This window comes from Ailuropoda melanoleuca, chromosome 10 (assembly GCF_002007445.2).
Source record: "Ailuropoda melanoleuca isolate Jingjing chromosome 10, ASM200744v2, whole genome shotgun sequence".
Taxonomy (NCBI): domain Eukaryota; kingdom Metazoa; phylum Chordata; class Mammalia; order Carnivora; family Ursidae; genus Ailuropoda; species Ailuropoda melanoleuca.
In genome coordinates this window covers 88,992,259-89,014,729 of record NC_048227.1, presented here as the reverse complement: position 1 = coordinate 89,014,729, position 22,471 = coordinate 88,992,259, and the positions used below count along the sequence as shown (strand labels likewise).

General features: G+C 41.7%; 1 protein-coding gene and 1 long non-coding RNA gene across 5 annotated transcripts in view; both read right to left on the bottom strand.

Moving 5' to 3' along the window:
* Positions 1-3,216: 3,216 nt before the first annotated feature.
* Positions 3,217-8,257, bottom strand: LOC117804010. The gene is made up of 2 exons (XR_004628168.1): positions 8,197-8,257; positions 3,217-4,686 (listed from the first exon to the last, which is right to left on the bottom strand). It is a non-coding gene; the product is annotated as an uncharacterized LOC117804010 (long non-coding RNA).
* Positions 8,258-11,969: 3,712 nt separating this feature from the next.
* STX11 (syntaxin 11) overlaps positions 11,970-22,471 on the bottom strand; it is a 44,527-nt gene continuing 34,025 nt past the window's right edge. For all 4 annotated transcript variants that reach the window (XM_034669252.1, XM_034669253.1, XM_011220647.3 and 1 more), the window contains one exon: positions 11,970-13,977. In XM_034669252.1, coding sequence (XP_034525143.1) covers positions 13,109-13,977 — 869 coding nt within the window. In that variant the 3' untranslated portion in view covers positions 11,970-13,108. The remainder of the gene's footprint in view (positions 13,978-22,471) is intronic.

Here is a 22,471-nt window from a genome sequence, read left to right as displayed (position 1 = left end):
CTCGCTCCCAAAATTGTTTGTGGTGAGACTCTTTCAGACAGCTCTGGGTCACAGATACCATAAAGACGTGTGGGCGGACAGAAGACCGGAACAAAGGGCAGGGGAAGGGAGCTTCAGTTGCCTCTGCCTCCTATCTCCCAGCTGGCCCGGAGTCAACTACTGAGAAGTCCCAGTGGGAATTTTGCCAGGGACTCTTCGCTTGCTTTCAGTGGGGTTCTTTACTCCCTACTCCCCTCTTTCCCATCTCTTCCTTTGTTTTCCAAATTTATTAGAGACAAATTTTGTCTTATGGAGCACTGTGTTAGCATCACTTCACTGTGAGAAGCAGTTTATGTATGTTACCGCATTTCATTGATTTTATCTAATTTCCCACATTCCTATTTTAGTTCTTCATTCCTTAAGTATCCAGCCCCTATCTTGTTTGCCTTACATCACCTTTATATTTCCATTAAAAATGTTCTTGCTTTTTCATCCTTTTAATTTTTGTTTATTTCCAATTTAGTTGAGAATTTTTTGAATCTATGTTTTTATTTTATTTTACATGTGGTAGCTTTTAATTTTTATCTTATAATTAAATGTGATCATTGGATCTTGTAACAGCTTGTTTTCACTACATGTGTAGTTTAACCCTTATATTTTTAATTTCTACATTTTAGTTTTTCTTAATTTTCTCCCTTCCTTGTGATATTTTACTTTAACTTTTTTGTTTGTCTTTTTGGCTAGTAAGAAATAATGGCCTCGGAAAGAGGAAGCGAGAAAAGAAAGGCCACATCCTCTGTCTCCATGGGCTTCACACCAAGGGGAGGGACAATCTAACAAAAGGCAGGGTCTTTCTGTAGCCACTCAGGATGGGGGCTCAGACTAAACTGGTTGGATTTTATTTTAATTTTTTTAAAGATTTTATTTCTTTATTTGAGAGAGAGAGAGCGCAGGGGCACATACACACCCTGCCAGGCAGGCACACAAGCAGGGGAGAGTGAGGGGAGAGGAGCGGGGAGAGGAGCGGGAGGGGGGAGGGGAGGGGAAGGGAAACAGGCAGACTCCCCACTGAGTGGGGAGCTGGACAGCGGGCTCCATCCCAGGATCCTGAGATCATGACCTGAGCCAAAGTCAGACGCTTAACTGACTGAGCCACCCAGGCACCCCTAAACTGGTTAGATATTAAAGGGCAGGGTCAGCTTAGAAAATGTCAAATAAGAGAACACTCAGATTATGTATCAGATATATGTTGGGTGACCATATAATTTGTAATCCAAACCCAGACACTTGTGAAAATGAGAAAAGGAGCCATTAAACATGCATCAGGAGGGGCGCCTGGGTAGTGCAGTCCTTAAGCGTCTGCCTTCGGCTCAGGGCATGATCCCGGAGTTATGGGATCAAGCCCCACATCAGGCTCCTCCACTGGAAACCTGCTTCTTCCTCTCCCACTCCCCCTGCTTGTGTTCCCTCTCTCACTGGCTGTCTCTGTCAAATATATAAAATCTTAAAAAAAAAAAAAAAAAAAAAAACATGATTCAGGAACACCAGGCCTGTGGAAGCTATCCTGGGTAGCTTACCTATGTAAATGAAATATGTGTGGAAGTTCAAACCCAAATTAATTAGTATCCAGATCTGCACCTGGTAGACATTCATTTTTTTTAAAAGATTTATTTATTTGAGAGAGAGAGAGAGAGCATGAGAGTGAGTGGGGGTAGGAGCAGAGGGAGAGAATCTCAGGCAGACCCCCCCCCCCACCAATCCCTGGACCCATGAGATCACAACCTGAGCCAAAACCAAGAGTGGGATGCCTAACCGACTGAGCCACCCAGGCGCCCCTAGACATTTACTGAATGATCAACTACATTAACATGAAGGTTTATATCAACTTAAATGTAAATCAAAATATAATTCCTGATCCGTGAAACGCTTTCATGCTGGGTCAATTAAGAAAGTCCAGACAGGAAATTGTATCAGCCTTCACACTGCACCCCAAGTACCTGGTGTGCATTTCTGATTATGCTAACCACAAAATAGTCCATAAATATTAATCTCTCTCTCTCTCTTTAGTATTGGCAACAATTTAAATTTCATTTCATTTGGTTGTGGACAGTGAAGGTGATTCTGATGTTTTGCCTCTAGATCTGGGAAGATAATGATTCCATTAAACTGAAGGAGGTCCATAGGGGAAAGACCGAATGCTGAGTCTCAGGAACCTGTGGGACACTGGAGAAGGAAGGACAAGCAGCCAGTAGGATATTAACATCTGGAGCTCAGGTGACAGATCCAGGCTAAAGATAAAGATTATTGAGTGAATGGCTTAGGCAAATGCCACAGCGTCACCTGGTGCGGGCAGGAATCACAGGCAGAAGGGTGGCCCCACCATGATGCCCGTGTCCTCAGCTGGGTACATTGTGAGCTGAGGCCTACTGCTCAAAAACAGTACTTTCCAAAGGTGAGAATAAGAGCAGTCTTGCAAGCAGAAGGAAGTCTAGCTTGGGGGTCAGCTGCTCAGGGAGGCTGCCTACTTACGCTGACAGCACTGGAGGCCCTTGGGTGAAGCTGAGACTACACGTTTGCTCCTCGTTAGGCAAACTGAAGGGAGCTGCCGGAGCCGTCGGTGGTCAATCTCCTCTCCACAAAGGTTTGGAAATTACCACCATGCGAGAGCAAAGCCTTGGGATGGATGAGATTGCCCACAAAGAATGTACGGAGAAGAGAGAGTCACGGGCAGAAGTCTGGGCCATTTCTCATGTCAGCATGTGGGCTAACTCACTTGACCCAATATCCTGAAACAGATATGAGGCAACTGTGTTGCTGTGCTACCGAGCCCTGGGGAGCAACCATTGCCCTCCCCCTTTTTCGTAGTGGCCATAACCACATGAGATGATTTATTAAGGCTGTGTGCTGTGCAGGTGCGGCAGTGGAGAGGGCACATCCTGCCAGCCAGCCCACCCACGGTGTGTGGCCTTCCGCAAATGATTGCCTCTTTCTCCTGTCGAATAAATAAAAGGAGTTGGTAATATAAATCTAAATGTGTGAATTTTTCCTTTTGTTGTTGCAATATAGTTTAAAGAGATGATTCAGTTGTTCAGTTGCTGTGTGAGGTACCTTTAATTACGTGAGCTTTCATTTGAGGTAGAAACTGTATCAGCTTTGTTTTTAAGACTGTGAAAATTTCAAAAATGGAAATATGTATTTTAAATTTTCTTCTGAGTAAGAAAGCAGACCAAGCAAAAAAATAATAAACTAAATGGCTTTAATAGTATCCTTCCCCCTCCGTTTTATTTTTTGTTAGAGAACAACACAATGGTAGGATGAGAAGAGGGTTGGCAATCATATTCTATTAAACTGTGAGACCAGGCAGGAACTTTTTTTTTTTTTTTTTTTTTTTTTTTACCAAAAAAGTAACAGGAAAAGAAATTAATATGGAAATGAATATAAAGGCATTGGATTATCACAAATCTACAAAGACCTTTAGATGTTAAGAGGAATTTCCAAAATTTTCATCCCACTTACCACATTGAATTTAAGCCCAAACAAATTTTTTAGAGAATACACAATTTTACCAAACTGTACTCACAAGTCCTACACGGAGGAAAAAAAAGAAAGCCTACCAACCTCTAGTTATAACCATTGCTAACCAAGTAAGTCCTTGACTCATAATTTCTCTGTTAATACATCAATGAAAATTAATTGGATTAGTTCACAGGAAAATCTCCTTTTTGTATTTTCAGCTTCCCCTTTCTAATTTTTGGTCCACTTTTGACACACCTCCTACTTCCACTCTGCACTTCTGGATGCCCAGGGTTCTCTTGCTTTCTGACCCACCTTCTGTCTTACGAAGAGGTCGTCCTTTCTCCCTTTCTTTTTATTTTAAATCTAAAATTCATTCCCGCTACTCGATTATTCTTTCCAAAAATTTTCCTATAAATCTCTTGTCTCTTATTGAGAAGGAAAGTTTTACTTGTCACCACGTTCACGTTCTGCAGGTCCATTTTCCATGTAGCACTGAGACTCTTAGCGGCGTGAAGAGGGCAACTTGTGTTAATGAAGCTTTTTGGAAATGGGAACTTTCTGCAGAGTTACTTCAAATATTGATAATGGCCAATGCGGGGTGCCAAACACAAGAAGCCCCCCTAGAGATGAGTGATAACATTAAAAGAACAGGCACTTTCTTCCCTTTCCCAGACAGTTTTACTTTCTCCTGGGGAAGTACATGTTTTTACATTCTGCCACTCAGTAACATTTCTTGTTTGACAGGTTTTTTCATGATCCCGATTACAACACAGGGATGAAGATTATGAAGAGAAACCGTGTTACCTCATCTCTGCCCTTTTAAGGGTGCATTAGACTAGGGGAAACCACAGGGCAGGGCAAAAGAATGAACTAGTTAAACATTCGTAGCTGCCAGAGAAATTCCTCTCTGTGTCACATGGAGGCTAAATATTTCTTTTTATCTAGGGGTGACATTCCTTGTATAGCCTCTCTACCCTTGGAGATTCTCTCCGCGATTGGGTCCCAAGCTGTGTTTTGAAAGAGCTGGAACACCAGCTGCTGTCCGCTGGAAGGCACCTGGGGCCATACAACGGTATGTCTGCAAGGCCCGCTGCAGCGGGGGCAGAGCTGGGGCCTTGCAGCCCAGCTGAGCTCCCCAATAAAAGTGAGGGCAGTTTAGGGTCATTGCAGTCTCTCTTTGGTCTTCAACTCCTGCAGGGAAAGGAGGGGTCTTGCAGTTATTTCTCTCAAAGTACACGTGCAGTTGAACATTTTGGTATAGAATAAGCATTATATAGATCTCTAAGGATCTGTATGTACAGGTCTCCTAAAATACTTCAGAGAATGGGCTGAGGCGTGGCAGGGCAGCCTCATCTGTACAGAGACCTCAGTGACCGAGGACAGTTCCAGACTCACGTCCAAAGCCATCACCCGGAAACAGCCTTTTCTGCCTAGGAGCCAAGAATAAGGTATTTTGCATAAATTACCCTACTAGATGTCACAGTAGAGAGGAATGTGTATGGCTGAAACTCAAGCCAATACATTGTGTCCCTAAATTAAAAAAAATAATAATCTTTGTTTTATATGGCTGGAAGAATGAAAAGAAAATAAGTCCTTCCAGGGGCACCTGGGTAGCGCAGTCCTTAAGCGTCTGCCTTCAGCTCAGGGCGTGATCCCGGCATTCTGGGATCAAGCCCCACATCGGGATCCTCCACTGGGAGCCTGCTTCTTCCTCTCCCACTCCCCCTGCTTGTGTTCCCTCTCTTGCTGGCTGTCTCTGTCAAATAAATAAAATCTTAAAAAAAAAAAAAAGAAAAGAAAAGAAGTCCTTCCAGATTAGAACATAGTTTTACAAGTTTCTTTGCATCCAGCCAGAGTCTGTACCTTTAATAAGGCTCTGCCTGGAAATGTTCCCTCCCGGTCATAGTTTGCCCCCGGTTCTGTGGGCTGCGCTCATGACTCAGACCTTCATTCTCTCTCTGCACAGCTGTTTCAGATTGACCATTCTCTTGGATGACCTACTTCCTCCCACTTTTTTTCCAATCCCACCTTCTGCCCCTCACCAAGTCCTACCCCTACTTCCAGGACACTGCTCCCACCCGCATGGGCCCAGCACCCCACACAGACCCTCCACTGGGCAGGGAGACTAGATATTGGGCTTTATGCTATAAAATAAACACATTTTTTACTTAAAATTTATTTTAAGATTTATTTATTTTAGAGAGAGAGAGAGAGCTTGTAAGTATGAGCGGGGGGAGGGCCAATGGGAGAGAGAAAATCCTCAGGGGACTCCCCTCTGAGTGCAGAGCCTGATTCAGGGCTTGATCCCAGGACCCTGAAATCATGACCTGAGCCGAAACCAAGAGTCCACCCCTCAACCGACTGAGCCACTCAGGCGCCCCAACACATTGTATAAAGGTATACACACAAAGTCGTCCATAACAGAAAACAAATGCTGAATATTTCTATTTCTGCATGCAGACCACAAATGTTTGAGTACTATGAAGCCAGAGATACTACGCAAAACGCTAAGATCAAAAAACAAATAAGATGATATTGTCTGTCCTTAAAAATCAAAAAGCAGTCTCGCAGAGGAAGCACAGGTTGCGTGGTGGAGAGAAGGGCAGTGTTGGCCAGAAAAGCGCACCTCACTGAGCGCCCCAGCACGCCTGAGGGATGGGTGCTGAAATCCATCCACTGCCACCACCGAGCGCCTCTCCGCCCTCCGTGACTGAGCGCTGCAGGGACACTAAGGCAGCCGTGATGTTCTCTCAGTGTCTAACACATTTCCCCGAATCAAAGTTTTGCATGTTGAATCCCTTCCTGGAGCCAGCTTCTCAGAGCCCCCGGACTCACACAGGGGAGAAATCCTGGGACATGATCCCGGCAGAGAAACAGCTCACAGGAAAGGCCGGAGCTGGAGAAGAGAGGGGTGTAATGAGCAGCAGGGGCCCGGAGGCTGAAGAAGAAGGTGGGGCCTGAATCCTTATCCCAACAGCACGGGGCCACCATCAGAGTTCTAAGCAGACTGAGGACATGAACTGATGAACAAAGAACCACAATGTGGTCCACATATGCACTGGAGTATTATTCAGCTCCAAAGGGAAAGAAATTCTGACACAGGCTACAACATGGATGAACCTTGAGGACGTTAGGCTAAGTGAAATCATCCAGTCACAGAACAACAAACACTGTATGATTCCACTTCCGTGAGGTGCATACAGTAGTCCAGCTCATAGAGACAGAAAGTAGAATGGTCATTTCCAGGGGCTGAGGGGAGCGGGGAATGGGGAAGTGTTGTTTAACGGGTGCAGAGTTTCGGTTTTGCGAGATGAGAAAATTCTGGAAATTAGGTGCACAACAACAGAAGTGTACTTCACCCCACTGAACTGTACACTTTAAAATGGCTAAAATGGTAAATTTTATGCTATATGTACTTTACCACAATTTAAAAAAATTCCAACATAGCAGAGTAAGGGCCAAAAAGTAAATAAATAAATAAAGGAAAGGAAAAAAAGAAAAACCACACTGGCTTGTAGTATAGAGATTGAATTAAGAAGGCAAGACTAGAAGCCAGAGACCAGTCAGAAGCTGCTGAAGTAACTGAGGCAGGAGGGGACGATTGTCTGACCAGGGCAAAGGGTCTGTGTGTAAGAGAAGTGTGTGAATTTCAGGGGAGACAAAGTGGCCTAGAGAGGGGGCTGCGGCAAGGGCGCTGGCTTGCTCAGTGGGGTAGAAAGTGATCGGTGACGCCACCTGCAGGATACAATGAGCAGGAGAAGCTGGGGTGGAGGACATGGCAGGGTCCACAGCATTAGAAGCTCCGGTGGGACATCTGATTGCAAATGTTTGCTAGGTGGTTGGATGTACAGACTCACGCCTCAGCTGAAAAGTCAGGGCTGGAGGTACAGATCTGGAAACCACTAGTGTTTAGAAAGGTGGTATTTGAAACCCTCAGAGTGAAAGATACAGCTCAGGGAAGTTGGCTGTGGATGTGGGCTCCGTGATGAAGGCTGGGAAGAGGGAGAGACACCTGTGAAGGAGACTTAGCAGTGGGAGACAAAGGTAGGAGAAAGAAATGCAGAGCCAGAAGGCCAAGGGAAGAGCCGGATTTACTAACGTTACAGAGATCAGTCAAGGAAAATGCATACTCTCGTCATGTAGTTTATGCTTCCAGCTTGACGTTGATGTGAACGTGCAGAAAGAAGGATAGTCATATGAGAAGAAGAAATAGACGCTCACAAATCGTAACTTTGTCAAATATTAGAGGACTGCATTCTCAGTTCCCACCTCTTAGAAAAAAATGAAATGGTAATATTACTTCACAGGATTATCATGAAAAAAAATGAGATTAAAGCACCCTGGAAACTGAAAGGTGTTCTACCAATGGGTATTATTACATCTATCTGTTGTGGGATGGGACAACTTTTGAGCAAAGTGGGGTCAGATTCAGGGTAGTGCCAGCAGTGTACAGAAGTGGAAAGTCAGGGGCGCCTGGGTGGCACAGCGGTTAAGCGTCTGCCTTCGGCTCAGGGCGTGATCCCAGCGTTGTGGGATCAAGCCCCACATCGGGCTCCTCCGCTATGAGCCTGCTTCTTCCTCTCCCACTCCCCCTGCTTGTGTTCCCTCTCTCGCCGGCTGTCTCTATCTCTGTCAAATAAATAAATAAATAAATCTTTAAAAAAAATAAAAAAAAATTTAGAAGTGGAAAGTCAGGGGCACCTGGGTGGCTCAGTCGTTAAGCGTCGCCTTCGGCTCAGGCCGTGATCCTGGCGTTCTGGGATCGAGCCCCACATCAGGCTCCACCGCTGGGAGCCTGCTTCTTCTTCTCCCCCTCCCCCTGCTTGTGTTCCCTCTCTCGCTGGCTGTCTCTCTCTGTCAAATAAATAAACAAAATCTTAAAAAAAAAAAAAAAGTGGAAAGTCAGGGTGAAAAAAAACAGCCAGGAAAACCTGCAGACGTTCAGCTTTCAGGTGGCAGAGTCAGAGCAAGCAACTAAACAAACTAGACCATCAGCTAAGAACACGTGAAGATTGAAGAGTTAGGCAAAGTGTCAAATCCACACACACAGCAAGCAAAACAAAGAAACAGAGTGGGGGTGAATGTAGAACAGTACCATCTATCTCCAAGAACACTTAGAAAACAAGTACTACTCAGCCTCAGCCAGTGAGCTTTGATAGGTGTGGGTATTTCCTCATTCCTTCTTCTTTCCCTGCCTCGTTCCAGAATATATTTATGGTGGCTTAGAGCAAATCCTCAAGTGTGAGTACAGGATCAGCAGGAGGTATCAGGGAAAGGGGGCACATAACTGGGGAGCACACTGATGGAGCAGTGCAAAGATCCTGACATAGAAATTTAAAAACACATGTATTACATGTGAGTTCCTGTTAAATGGCTCTGAGTGCTTTTCTGTTTGGGATAGCAAAACTTGGCACATGCACATAGCTGGGCCCACCTGAAAACAGAGAGCTAGGGAGACAAATATATAATTTTCATGCTCTGTTATTTGATTCCGCTACAGAATACTATGGGATACCTGGATGCAGAGGGAAGGATATGTCTAAAGAGTTGCCTATAAGACTTTGAAAATGTAGAGATGCTTATAATTAAAATGGGGTATAAAAAATACTTTCAAAATAAATATCAAGAATTAGAAGGGCACCTGGGTGGCTCAGTCGGTTAAGTGTCTGACTCTTGATCTCAACTCAGGTCTTGATCTCATGGTCATGAATTCGAGCCCTGCATCCATGCCAATGTGAAGCCTACTTAAAAAAAAAAAAAAGAATTAGAAAATAATAGTGTTGGGGTGTTGTATCTCACTTCTCAGTTTTTAGGATATCACTGGTTTAAAAGCATCCTATGCAGTCTCACCCATATTATCAGGTCAGAAAGCCTTTATATATATAAACTTTTACAATAAAAGTTTCCAGTGTATAAAGCCATCTCATCCTTCCTTTATAGCACATGTTGTCAATAAAGATGCTCAATATTTATATGAGGATGAAGTTGCATTCTAGGTCCTGTTCATTTTCTGTTTCTAATAACCCCGTTTTATTAATTGCAAGGATTTTCAATTCTTGTTATCAAAAGCAAGTCAACTGTTACTTTGACAGCAACTGGATGTTTCAAACTATCATCCCGATTACAAATGAGTGAACTGCATGCTGCATTAGAGATACCTTGTACATTTCAAAGAGAGGACTGGAAATTTGTTTGATGGTGGAAAATAGAATGGTGGGATTTATACATAAAATCCAAGATGACAGTTACCCTATTTTATTATTTATAAGCTGTACACAATCTTCCGCAGGTTCAGGATAGGAATTTTACACTGTAGAGCCTGAGAATATGTGCATATGACATTCAACTATAAAGCATCGGGACTGGTTTTAAATAAATATGAAACACAAGAAGCACACTTTTCTTTCGAAGTCATTATTTTGAAAGGCCATAAACTTACTCCCGTGATGTCACAGTTCAAACACTTTTGAATTATTGATCGACTTGTAAAAATCCAAACTCATGTTATCCTGGATACTGATGCATCGTAGGTGAGCCTCTCTCTTATTTCTGATCTTTCTGGAGTTGTCACTGCCTATAATCTGTGGCCATGACTGTAAGGTTTGGCATTTGGCTAGTTAGAAGGAGTCGCTGCATATGTGAAAATAGCTTTAGAAGTAGATTTCCACCTTCTGCCCCTGAAGGATCTTTTGTTCTTTGTGATTGGTTCTTTCATTTTGTACATTAAATGATGTTAGTGTATGAAATTAGTAGCTTTGCCACAAAGTTTTCTTCTTGCCCAAGGTCAACTTTCAGAGTTTGCCAACAGGGCATCGTGGGATTGGGTAAAGCCAATCCTCTTGGTGACACGGGAGTACCCTTTCCAAAGGAAAACGCCAGCACGTCACACACTGTTTGGCATGGCAGTCAGAGCCAGGAAGGGCTTCAGGGAAACGGGGCAGGATGTGGGAAAAGCCAACTGTTCCCTTTAGTCTATTGTGACCTGGCCTCCACAACTGACCCTTTCTGGGACTTACTCACAGCTTGGGAAGATCAGGGGAATATACTTTCCAAATTGGGCAGGACAGCTGCTTCCTGCTTAACTTTTAATTTTGAGCAGAACATCTAATACTTTTTCAGAACATGTTTGGATATAAGAAGGAATAAAAATGCCATTGTGAAAATGGCTTTTTTTGTGGTAGAAAAAAAAAAGCCCTAATACTCAAAGAAGATAGGTCTTGGTTTCTTTATTCCATTTTATTAAAGACTATCAAGAGAGAAATAAACCTTTATTTTTCCTCAGAAGTTAATAACTATTAATTTACTAAGTTAGTAATGGCTCTCTCAGTCTACCAGAAAGCTACATAATAACAATAACGAACATAGATAGGCTTTACTCCTTACAATGACCCGATGAAGTAGGCCTTATTATGTCCATTTTACAGAGAGGAAACTGAGGCACAAATAGGTTAAGTAATGTGCCCAAATCATACAGCTAGTATGTGGCAGGGTCAGGATTTAAACCAAGAGAGTGAGGTCATGAATCAGTACTCTTAACTTCTATGAGACACTCAGAGAGTTACTAAAAAGCAGGAAGAAAAATTCTTACCTTGTTGTGGGCAGCTGTTCACTAATCTCTTAGTAAATCAAAGTGCAGTTTTTACTTAATTCTCTAATGTGAAATGTGGGGAATTAAAAAAATACACAGAGCCTGCAAACTTGTTTACTTTTATGACTGGTTCTAGGCAAAAAAAAATGCTTTATGGATTTAAAGAAGTCAGATTCATGAACCATTCTCTCTCAGGGAAACTAGCTGGTGGTCTATATTCACAATATCACTTCTCTACAACGAAAGACATAGCAATGGAGCTGTGTGAAGACTTTTTTTTTTTTTTTTTTTTTTTAGGGAAAGGGAATTGAGTTAAAAGTGAAACATATCTGTGGGGTTAGCTGAGAAAGAAATCAGGAGAAATTTGAGAGGAGCCCAGTGGAACTTGGTTTCCACAATTCTCATATTTAACCATGAAATTAAAATTAGGTGCAGGGCTCGATGTTCATGGGCATAAGCAGGTGCATCAACAAATTCCAAAGAGTTCACATGCTCTTCTTTCTACTCCTTTTTAAAATCTCACCTTATGAAAGACCCGAGAATTCTGACTGCTGAGTAAACGTGCTCATTTAGTAAATAACAAGTAAAAACAGTTAAAAGTTGACTCAGAGAAAGACAGGAAGTATGGTAAACGTGGGTAAGGGCATTACAAAGTTTGCAAACAAAACCAAATCTCTAAAACATGATGATTTTCTAAACTATTGTAAGTAACTCAGGAGAGAAAGCCAGACACCCGTAAGTGAATTCTTTTTCATCTTTTCCCCTTCTATTCAGAGCTCCATCCAGATGTTGCAGCCTCATGCAGCTAGTAGAGGAATTTTTAAGAATAATAATTGATAAAGCAAACTAAGATTTAAATGGCCAAGATACAAATACACAAAGGGGATATTATAATGTAATGTTTATTAAGCTAAATTGAGAAACATGCTTATTTTATTTTAAATTACTTCATTTCGGTACATGAAAGGAACAGTCCACAATAAAACAAAAGTAGTATTTCCAAGAATGTTATTTTATTATCTCCAGTTCTGTACGCATTTTAGCCTTTGACATCTGTCTCTACCACCACAACCAAAACAGAGTGGTTCAAAATAGAACTGTGAGAATGGAGATGGGAGTGAGATAAACTCAAAACAAGCAAACCAACACCAATGACCAGTAAAAGTGTTGCTCTTAATATCTATAGACCATATTTACAAAAGTCAAGTTAAACCAACTGATTATTATGTACATGTGTTAATATTAGTACTTTACATTTACATATTTATGTGCATTTGTATTGTCAAGTAAAAAGATAAATTTTAAGTTATTTATGAAAAATATATAAAATATGACTGATAACATACGTCAATTTGAGCGCGTGTTCAAAACTCAGTGCTTAAAAATATTTGGAAAAAAATCCAAAATATATTCAGATGGGAGATACTAAAAGTGAAAGAGATAAGGAAATAATGAGTGTTAACTGTGATTTTAATAAGCAGGGGAGGTGGGCAGAAAGAAGGTATACACCTAGGCAGGAATCACACAGGATAAGCCAGATGAAGATGCACGGTTTTTCTCAAGATCCGTGTCCTGTGAAATTGAACAGAACCAAGGGACTTTCAGGGTAAGGTAAAGGAATTTAAGTTTTGATAATGAGTTCATACTATCAGCCAATGCAGAACTGACTTCCTCCTAGAGTTTCCTTAGGAAGTGTGCCTTGGACATTTACCCTACAGTAAGCTACAACGTCAGTTCTTTATTTGGCTTCCGTTAAGAGGTAAAGGGTGCCATGTGCCGTATAATGACCTCACACAACTTCAGTGGGTGTCTGTCCTTACTGAAGAAACACGGGATGGCATCAGCCCCCTTCCCAAACACAAGCTGAGTTGGAATTCTCGCACCTCAAAATTCTTCTTTCTTTAAGGACAGAAGACCACAGGGCTTGGGGAAACTCACCCCTGTGCAGAAGTTCCCCCAGATCTTCCCCAGTGTGCTTCCCGGCCATTCCTGTCAGGGGTGGGGTGGGGTGGCCGGACCGACCTGCTAGTTGAGGCAGGGGCAGCAGAAGCAGCAGACAGCCCGGCACGGGTTCTCCTTCTTGTACTGCACGGCCTTGCGCACCTGCGCCTTGGCCTGGCCGGTGTAGTCGAGGGTCTTCTCCACGTTGAGCTCGATGACGTTCAAGGTGTCAGCCTGCTCCTCCACCAGCACCGCCATCTGCAAGAAGAGCTCGTGCACGTCGCGGATGCGGCTCTCCAGCCGCAGCAGCTCGCGGTGGCGGTTCTCGATCTCGTTGAGGGCCGCCCGCGCGCCCTTCACATCGGCTAGCAAGTTCTCGGAGAACACGTCCCACTTGCCCTGCTCGAACATATCCTCGATCTGGTCGCCCGACACGTCCTTGCCCATGATCTCCAGCTGGCGCTGGATGCGGATCTTGCAGTTGTCGCGCTGCTTCATCTCGGCCAGGTTGTACTCGTGCATGGCGCCCTGGAAGGTGCGGGTGAGCGCGCTGTACTGTGCCCGCGAGATGCGCGCCACGGCCGAGTTGGGGCCGTGCCGGGCCTCGGCCTCCTCGCTCAGCGCCTTCATGGCGCGCAGCTTGCGGTGGATGTTCTCGCCCCGGGCCTTGATGTCCTTGGCAATGGAGTTGGTGTCGCGCTTGATGCTGCTGAGGCGCCGCATGGACGTGAGGAAGCGGGCGTTCTGCTTTCCCAGGCGCTTCACGTCGGTCATCAGCTGCTGGTTTTCATTCTGAAGGTCCTGGATGTCTCGGTACAAGGACTCCAGGATGTGGTCCGTCTCGAACACGATGTCCTCGTGGGGCGAGTCAAAGTCATCGTCCCCGTCTGGGAACTGCTGGTCATAGTTCTTGGTTAACTCCACAAGTTCGGCGAGCCGGTCCTTCATTTTGCCTGCAAGTAGAGACTGGTTAAACTCCTCCAGCGAGTCAAATACTTGCATTGAGAGCATTGAAGCTTAAAATAAAGAAACTTGTGCACAGCGCTCCCAATTCTTTATTCCTGAGGGTAGGCAACGAATACGCTAAAGGTGCTTAATGTTCTATGACATTTTGCTCTCAAGGAGAGGACTAAAGTGACCGAGAGGCCTGAATACAGTCGTACTTCATAGCCCACAAGGCATCTGCAGCTCGGAACTCAAACAGCAATTTAAAATTTCAGATTGCATTAGGAACCAATCACTTTTTCTTGCTTTATGTTTTCCAATAATCGCAGATCAAAACAGGCACAGAAAAAGGAAAAGAAGAAGAAAATATTTGGAAGGATAAAGATTTTTAAATAAGGACAATCAACGTAATTCCAAGGCAGTAGGTTGAGCTCTAAGCGCTGTTTTTTGTCTAGTTCAGCAACTGCTGAGCATGCCTGGTCCCATGCATCCTAACAGTTCTTAACACAGTTACCATGTAAATCATGGTTTAAAGTGTTTTCTCTTAAAAATGTTATAAAAGTAAAACATGCTTGAAGTAAAACAACAAAATAAAGACAAAAATCTAATGAGGAAGTATAAAACTTAGACGTTGAAATTTCCTTGCTGCTCTTTGTTCATTATCACTGATACAGACTTCAGTTTGAGTGCCTGTTTGGGGGGGGCGAGATCTGAAAATATATTCTGATGGAAGATACTAAAAGTGAAAGAGATAAGAAAGTGTTTAATGTGATTTTAATAAGTAGGAGAGATGATACCCATCTAAGCAGCAATCACACAGCATAACCAGATGAAGTGTGGGAAACAAAAGATGTTCAGTTTTTCCCAAGGTCCTTAGTAGTAAGTATCATTAACAAACCTATTTGAAAATTCTTTTGTATGGAAAATTTCAATCATACATAACCCTAGTAGCAGTAACTTAACATACTCCCATTTAACCATCACATAGTAGCAATATTTGTACTTTTGCTGTTGTTGTTGTTATGCACATGTTGGTATTTTATTCATATCTGAATGCTAAATACAGTACTTAAATGGAAAATATTCATTTAAATGTGTATGAAAGCTCTCAGATGCTGCCTTACCCCAGGTTCCCAAGAAGACAGTCTGAAGCAAATTTTATGTGCCAACATATTACTCTCGATACAATCCCAGGGCCACCAGGGTGAGGGGGAACAGGGAAGTGAGATGGGAAAGGACAGAGACAAATACCGAGCTGGCTACAGCTTCACAAAACAACACAGCCAGTTGCTTAGTCAACTGGAAGTCTCCAGAAAGACACATGGAGTCATGGCACCTGGAATTGTCCATGAGAAGGAGAAAAAGGGAGTCATTTATTCATTGGTTCCTTCCTGTCTCCTGTCTCTCCTTGGTCAAACTTCAGCCAATGGACATTAGAACCCCTTTACTCCTCCAGGTTGTATTATCCACATCCTCAGGGCAGTCACTGGGGAAACCAAGTCCTGTGCCCATGACCTGGTGCTGCTGTGAAACCAGGCATGAGGGCACCTAAGCCTCTGTGGGTGCATCAGGTCACCCCCACACACGGGAGCTGTTGTGGCTGCCACCACAGCAGATGTTACCGAGGCTTTGCCGAAGTCTGGTCCTCAGGGGTGGCAGACAGATGGCAGTATTAGGGATGAGGAGATAGAGGGAGCAGCTGGGTTCTTGGCTCTTCACTGGTTGGACAGCCGAGAACTAGGGGGTAGTGGAGACTGAGCAAATCAGGGTGGAGTATAAACTGGATCTGGAACAGACATACACACGGATGAACACGGGTGCTACTTTTACATTGGAATTGTGCATCTGTGTATGCATTCAGGTGCTATCTGCAATATTAGTACTTCTAATGACTTTTTGAAACAAGTTGGCAGCTTAAGCAGAATTCCATGTTTTCATAAGGGTGGTTCTAATTCGTCTCTACATAGCAAGGTAAAATAATGTTCTCTATGTCATTTTTTTCCAAGGAAGTGAAAAACTCTCATTTTTAGTAGCATGTATATATGCCAAAATAATGAACATGTGCCCCTTGTGTGTAAGATTTTGTGGCTAGAAAGATTCTCTTCCTATTGAATAATTTGCAGAAAAGAAGGAAAATGTAGTAGCACTTAATGGACACTCAATCTATGGGGGATCTTGATCGCAAATTAAAAGCTTCTCTCAAGTTGAAGTAATTAATTTTATTTCACCATAGAATGCTGACAAGTTGAATTTAGTGATAAATGGGAAATGGTGAAATATTAACCGTGGCCTCTCATCTGCTATGATCATTATTTATATAAAGTAAATGGAAGTTTTATTCTAAGATGATGATTTTTAATATTCTGCTTAAAAAATGCCATTTCTGGGGCGCCTGGGTAGCGCAGTCGTTAAGCGTCTGCCTTCGGATCGGCGTGATCCCGGTGTTCCAGGATCGAGTCCCACATCGGGCTCCTCTGCTGGGAGTCTGCTTCTTCCTCTCCCACTCCCCCTGCTGTGTTCCCTCTCTCGCTGGCTGTCTCTCTGTCACATAAATAAATAAAATCTTTAAAAAAAATGCCATTTCTGCTATCTGGTGACAGTAATCAATATCAGACCTTCCCAATGATAAAGAAGTGACTGTCCTAGAGGCAGGACTGAGAGGCAGAAAAAAGACTCAGGCTGGACCAAAACTATGCCATCCCCTAGCCTGAATTTCCTGACACCCCCAAATTTCCTTACTTTGAACAAAATTTAAAGGCAAACCACAAATTGGGGGAAATTGCAATATATACAGCTAATGGGTTAAAATACTTAATATACTAAAACCTCCTGCCAAAACAAAACTAAACAAAACCACTTGCCCAAAGACAACGAAAAGACAACTCATATATGAAGAAACCTAAATGCTAGAGAACACGGGAGTGGCTGATACGTATCAGGTGCTTACTGTAATACCAAGTGCTTTCTAGGCACTTGTCATGTGATTCCCTTTTTAATCTTCATACAGACTCCATGAGGTAAGTATTGTCATTATCAGAGCTGGTACTCAAGCATAGGGAGATTAAGGAACTTACCCATGGTTGCCAGGAAGTGAACACTTGGGCCCCAGAGCAGCCCTACTGAACCACTACACTTAACTTCTTCAGTAAATATATAAAAGTGAGTCCTGAAGGACTTCACTATTAAATGAGGAAATGCAAATTTAAGCACTGCAATTTTTTCCCCCACCAAGGATTTAAAATAATAATAATAATAATAATAATAATAGTGTTTAAAAATTGGTGAGGATTCTGGGAACTCTGAAAAAATGCTGGTAGGAGAGCAAATTGATAGAATCTTTCTGGGGGGGGGAGGTTAGCAATATGTATTAAAAGATTTTAAAATGTGTATTTGTGTTGCCCCATGTACATTTATTCTAAAAATTTATGCAAGTGTGTGAAGCCCATTGCTGTAAATATTTTCATCATCAAGCTGTTTTTACAGAAATTCAGAAATACTTTAAATGTGTAAAAATGAGTTACTGGCTGCTAAATCATTGCAGTTTAGAAGGCTATCTAATGGTAGGAAAGTATAAATACCATCTTAGGTAGAAAAACTAGGTAAAGAGAAGACGATGTGTAGGGCTGCTACAAATGCATCCTGAAACAAGGACTTGAATAATATATATCAAAATGTTAATAGTTGTTTTCTTTGGATTGTGGAATTATAAATGATTTTAATTACTTCCTTGTGCTTTTCTGTATTTTCCAAAATTTTTATGATCCCCATGTAGATTTTATAATTAAATAAAACCCCACAAAACTATAAATACTATTTGCATAAAAGACTAATTCCTTAAGGTCCTTTTTTAAGACATATGCGTTGCAATTAGTTAACACCTTATGCAACCTGGACAAAGTACATTAGTTAGCTGGTATGGAGTTGAGCTGTATCTATCTGCTTAAGTTAGTATCCAATATATTCTACTATGCAACACGTAGATGGTACAGAGAATGGATTTATCTTGATGAACCAGGTAAGAATAGGTGTCATCCTTGCTTCTTGGCCAAGACTTAGGAGGCACTACAATGGAAAGTAATGAATGGGTGATTAAGGTAAAGCACCACACACCACAATATTAGGAATCTGTTTGTTGGTCTCCCACTAGTCCTAGACAGGTCTCATGCTCTGTATTGCTCTCCTAAAGCCACACAAAAGCTATTTGGGGGAATCATCTCATTCATAATATGAGCAGAAAAACACACTTCAATCACACAGAAAATGGCCTTGGAAGAAGCAGAGATAGTCATTCCTTCTCAAGACCTGAAAACCATAAAGGCATGGATCCTAAATCAAGTGAAGGCATAAGCTCATTTGCAGGTTCAAGTCCATAATCAGGTAAGAAGAGTGAAAGGAACAGTGTGGGAAATTAAAGATTCTCTATGGAGGTGTAGACAAGAAGGTGGCATTTACCTTGCCTTCCTATCAACCTTGCCTCGCCCAACCCGCCCCAGCCTGATTTGGTCCCACTGACCCAGAGGTCTCCTGGTTGCCAGGGAACAAGCATTAGGAAAACTACAACAGAAAATCAATCAAAGAGAGGAAACCATCAAAATCCTAGAGAAGAACACAGGCAGTAAACTCTCTGACACCAGGCATAGCAACTTCTACCTAGATATGTCTCCTGAGGCAAGGGAAACAAAAGCAAAAATAAACTATTGGAACTTGATCAAAATAAAATGCTTCTGCACAGAGAAGGAATCAATCAACAAAATTAAAAGGCAACCTATGGAATGGGAGAAGATATTTGCAAATGACATATCTGATAAAGGGTTAGTATCCAAAATATAGAAAGAATTTTTAAAAAAGATTTTACTTATTTGAGAGAGAGAAAGAGAGAGGGTGTGCAGGCAGGGGTGAGGGGTAGAGGGAGAGGAAAGGGCGAAGCAGACTCCCCACTGTGCAGGAAGCCTGATGCGGGGCTTGAGGCAGGGCTTAATCCCAGGACCCTGAGATCATGACCTGAGCCAAAATCAAGAGTCGGATGCTCAACCAACTGAGCCACCCAGGCGCCCCCAGGAAACAGACTCTTAACTATAGAGACAAACTGAGAGTTGCTGGAGGGGTGGTGGGAAGTGGGGTGGGTTAAATGGGTGATGGGTATTGAGGAGGGCACTTGTGATGAGCAGTGGGTGATGTATGGAAGTGATAAATCACTAAATTCTACATCTAAAACTAATATTACACTGTATGTTAACTGACAAATTTAAATTAAAAGTTGGGGAAAATTAAAAAATATGTATATAAATTTAAAAAAAGTCAACCAAGAAGATGCTATTTCTAAGAATGTCACCCAAAAGGTTAAAATGTATTCCTTGCTGTAGTTATACCAAAACATAGAAGCAGGCACTGAAAGAACATCAATTAACCTACATATTCAGTAGGTTGGTTCTGTACTGTGAGATCCTAAAAAGGAAACTATGTTATAGAGATGGAAAAATTAAACAATTCTATCGACTATCCTGTCTCACTATGTTAAGAATAATGTAATACATGTTGGTAAATTATATTCATAAAGTTGCTAAGATAAATCCTGCTTTGAGTCATGTAGAGATGAATTCAAATGAAATTTTATGACCAACTACCAGAAATCTGCTTCTGTCTTTTAATTTCCTTTTCAGGCATGCATATCACGAGTCCTGAGAACAAGGTCCCACAGGGAAGGAAGGGGAAATTGCACAAGCCTTCTAATTGGGCAATTAGATTTTATGTACAAAAATATAGGAACATATAGGAACAGAGAAGTGATGGTAGCTCAGAGGTTCTCAGACTTTAGAAGGCAGTAGAATCTTCTGGAGAGCTGCAAACACTACAGACTCTTCGGCCCCTAGAGTTTCTGACTCAGTATATCTTAGATGATCTTCAGGTTGATTCCAATGCACACTCAAACTTGTGACCCATTCCATGATAATTATTATGACAGCTTCTGATCCCTAAACATAATGCCGTTCTGGACAACTTATAATAGTCCTCAGGTTGGGTGATGAACAAAAGTGATAGGGAAAGATTCAGAAAGACAGGAAAAGAAAGATTCAGAAGGTAGGTTTGTACATACCTCAGAAGGTCAGTGAGTGGAGGTTATAATACACAAATAACCCATATACCAGATGCTACAAAGAACAGCCATGAAAGTTCCTACTTGCTTCTAAGGGAACCAGCTGTAAACAGAACACATGGTCATATCTCTGACCATACAACAGAAACTTTTGCCTACTTATTCTAAGGGGAACAAAACCAAAACTGTTCACACATTGTTATGGGCTGAATTATATCACCCACCCAAATTCATATATTGAAGCCTTAACCTCAGCACCTCAGAATGCAAATGTATTTGGAGATAAGGTCTTTAAAGAGGGAATTAATTTAAAAGGAGAACTTTATATAATCTATATATTATTTTACATCAAACACATACATTAAGCAAAATTTGCCTATTCCCAGAAACGATACCTTTCCTTGTTTCACAGCAATATGTTTAAGTATTTTTACAAGTAATGAGAAACTTCAGACTTGGGGATACACAGTTCAATGCAAGGCAAAGTGCCAATCATGTGAGGTTTATTACGAAAATCAACTTGTAGATTACAGGAAGGGAACAAATCCAAAAGCATGGAAGGAACTTCCTTTCTATATTTATGACAAAGAAATGTTTTTAGAGACTTTATTCCTCTTTACTTGAGTTCAGAAAGTTCTGGATTCTTGTTTCAATGGGAACTAAAAAAACATACTTAGGCAGAGACACACACACATGCGTGCATACACTGTGTATAAAGTTATCAGCTATTAATGAAACTAAAAATATCCATCCCCACGATAGATAGTTCCAAATAAGGACTTTTGAGTAATGATTCCCTTACTTCAATAATGAAGGGTCCATGTTCTGATTTTCAGGTCATATAATCTGTATCGCCTAGGTTCTGATTTTATAGCAATATTTTAAGTCTGGTAAACATAAAATGATGATTACAAATCAGAATGTGTCTTTATGTCTAAATCTTGGCATCTTAATGAGCCTTTGTGTAGGGACCATATGACATCCTTGTGAATGCTAGAAGGGTGCCCTTTTCTCTGAGTGATACAGTCCTGCACCAAGGCACAGCGTCTGGCAAACTGGGCATGGGTTGGATTTCCAGTCTCCCTCATCTTTGTGGCGAATCACCCTTGTACTGGGCACAGTCTGCACAGCCCTGTGTGGTTGCCCTGAGTGCTCCCTTCTTGACCCTCCTGCCCAGTCAGTGGGGCCAGGAAGTCCCATGGGTCCTATGACATGGTAAGTTACCAGTTACCTTCAAGGACACAACATAGGAACACAACACTTAGCGGGCCAACAAGTGTACTTTCCCAAACAGTTTGATTCAGATCCACAAATAGTAATTTCACTCAAATGAGTAAAACCTGGCATTCTGCTCTATTTCTTGACTTAAAAAATAACACATCTAAGAGGTAAAAATCCTTCTTTGAATTTCAGAAAATTATAGGCTAAAATAGAAAGAGTCCCTAGAAAGACTTATCTTCTTACTGCTCTAAAGCTTAATTAAAAAAACAAAAACAAAAGTTGTGTTGGGATCCAAAGTGCATTGGCAAGAACACATTTAATTGTTTAAATTTTTGCGGTTCACTCAAAGCATAATGTGAGAGCCTGAAGAGTGTTATTCGAGATATATTCTAATTATAAAAGTCTGAAGCTAGAAGAAATAATAATAAATGTTTCTTACTTCCCCTCTTCACTAAAGCAAAGCCAGTTTTTCCGAAGCATTTCTGAGGAATCTAATCTAAAAGAGCAGATAGTCTCCACTTTTTAATCACTCTATTCATTTGATGCTTCCTGAAACTTTCACTTTTCAGTTCCCTCAATCAGCCTTTGCAGCCAATGTTTGAAGAGAAGGCAGTCCAGTATGCAAGGCTAGTAAATAGCCAGTGGGCAGTATGGATTTTACTTACATATTTAATTACATATATTTACTTTACATATTGATGCTTTCAAATGCGTTCTGCAGATATGCACTGTAAATCAAAGCAGCTACTTCCGTATTCAAGTCCACACAGTCTGCTCGATAGCTGACATTTATCATCTCTATCAGTATTTTAGAGTGCCCAACACAGTGCAAGGACTGCGCAGTCCCTGTGAGGCCCTACCGGGATTCCTGTTTTACAGGGGAGGCAACTTGAGGCCTAATAAACTAAGCAACTTGCTTAAAGTCACAATCTTAATAAATGTGGAGCTGAGGCCTGAATCCAGAAAAACTGACTTGAGAACCCATCTGTAAACTACAAATCTATATTAGCTTCTTTTTCCAGAGACTCCCTGATAAAGGCTTTGAAATCTTTAATCTTCCTGTGATATATATATATACACATATATATATATATGTGTATATATATATATTTGCAAAATAAGTCAGTTAGAGAAAGACAAATACCATATGATTTCACTCATATGTGGAATTTAAGAAAAATAACAGA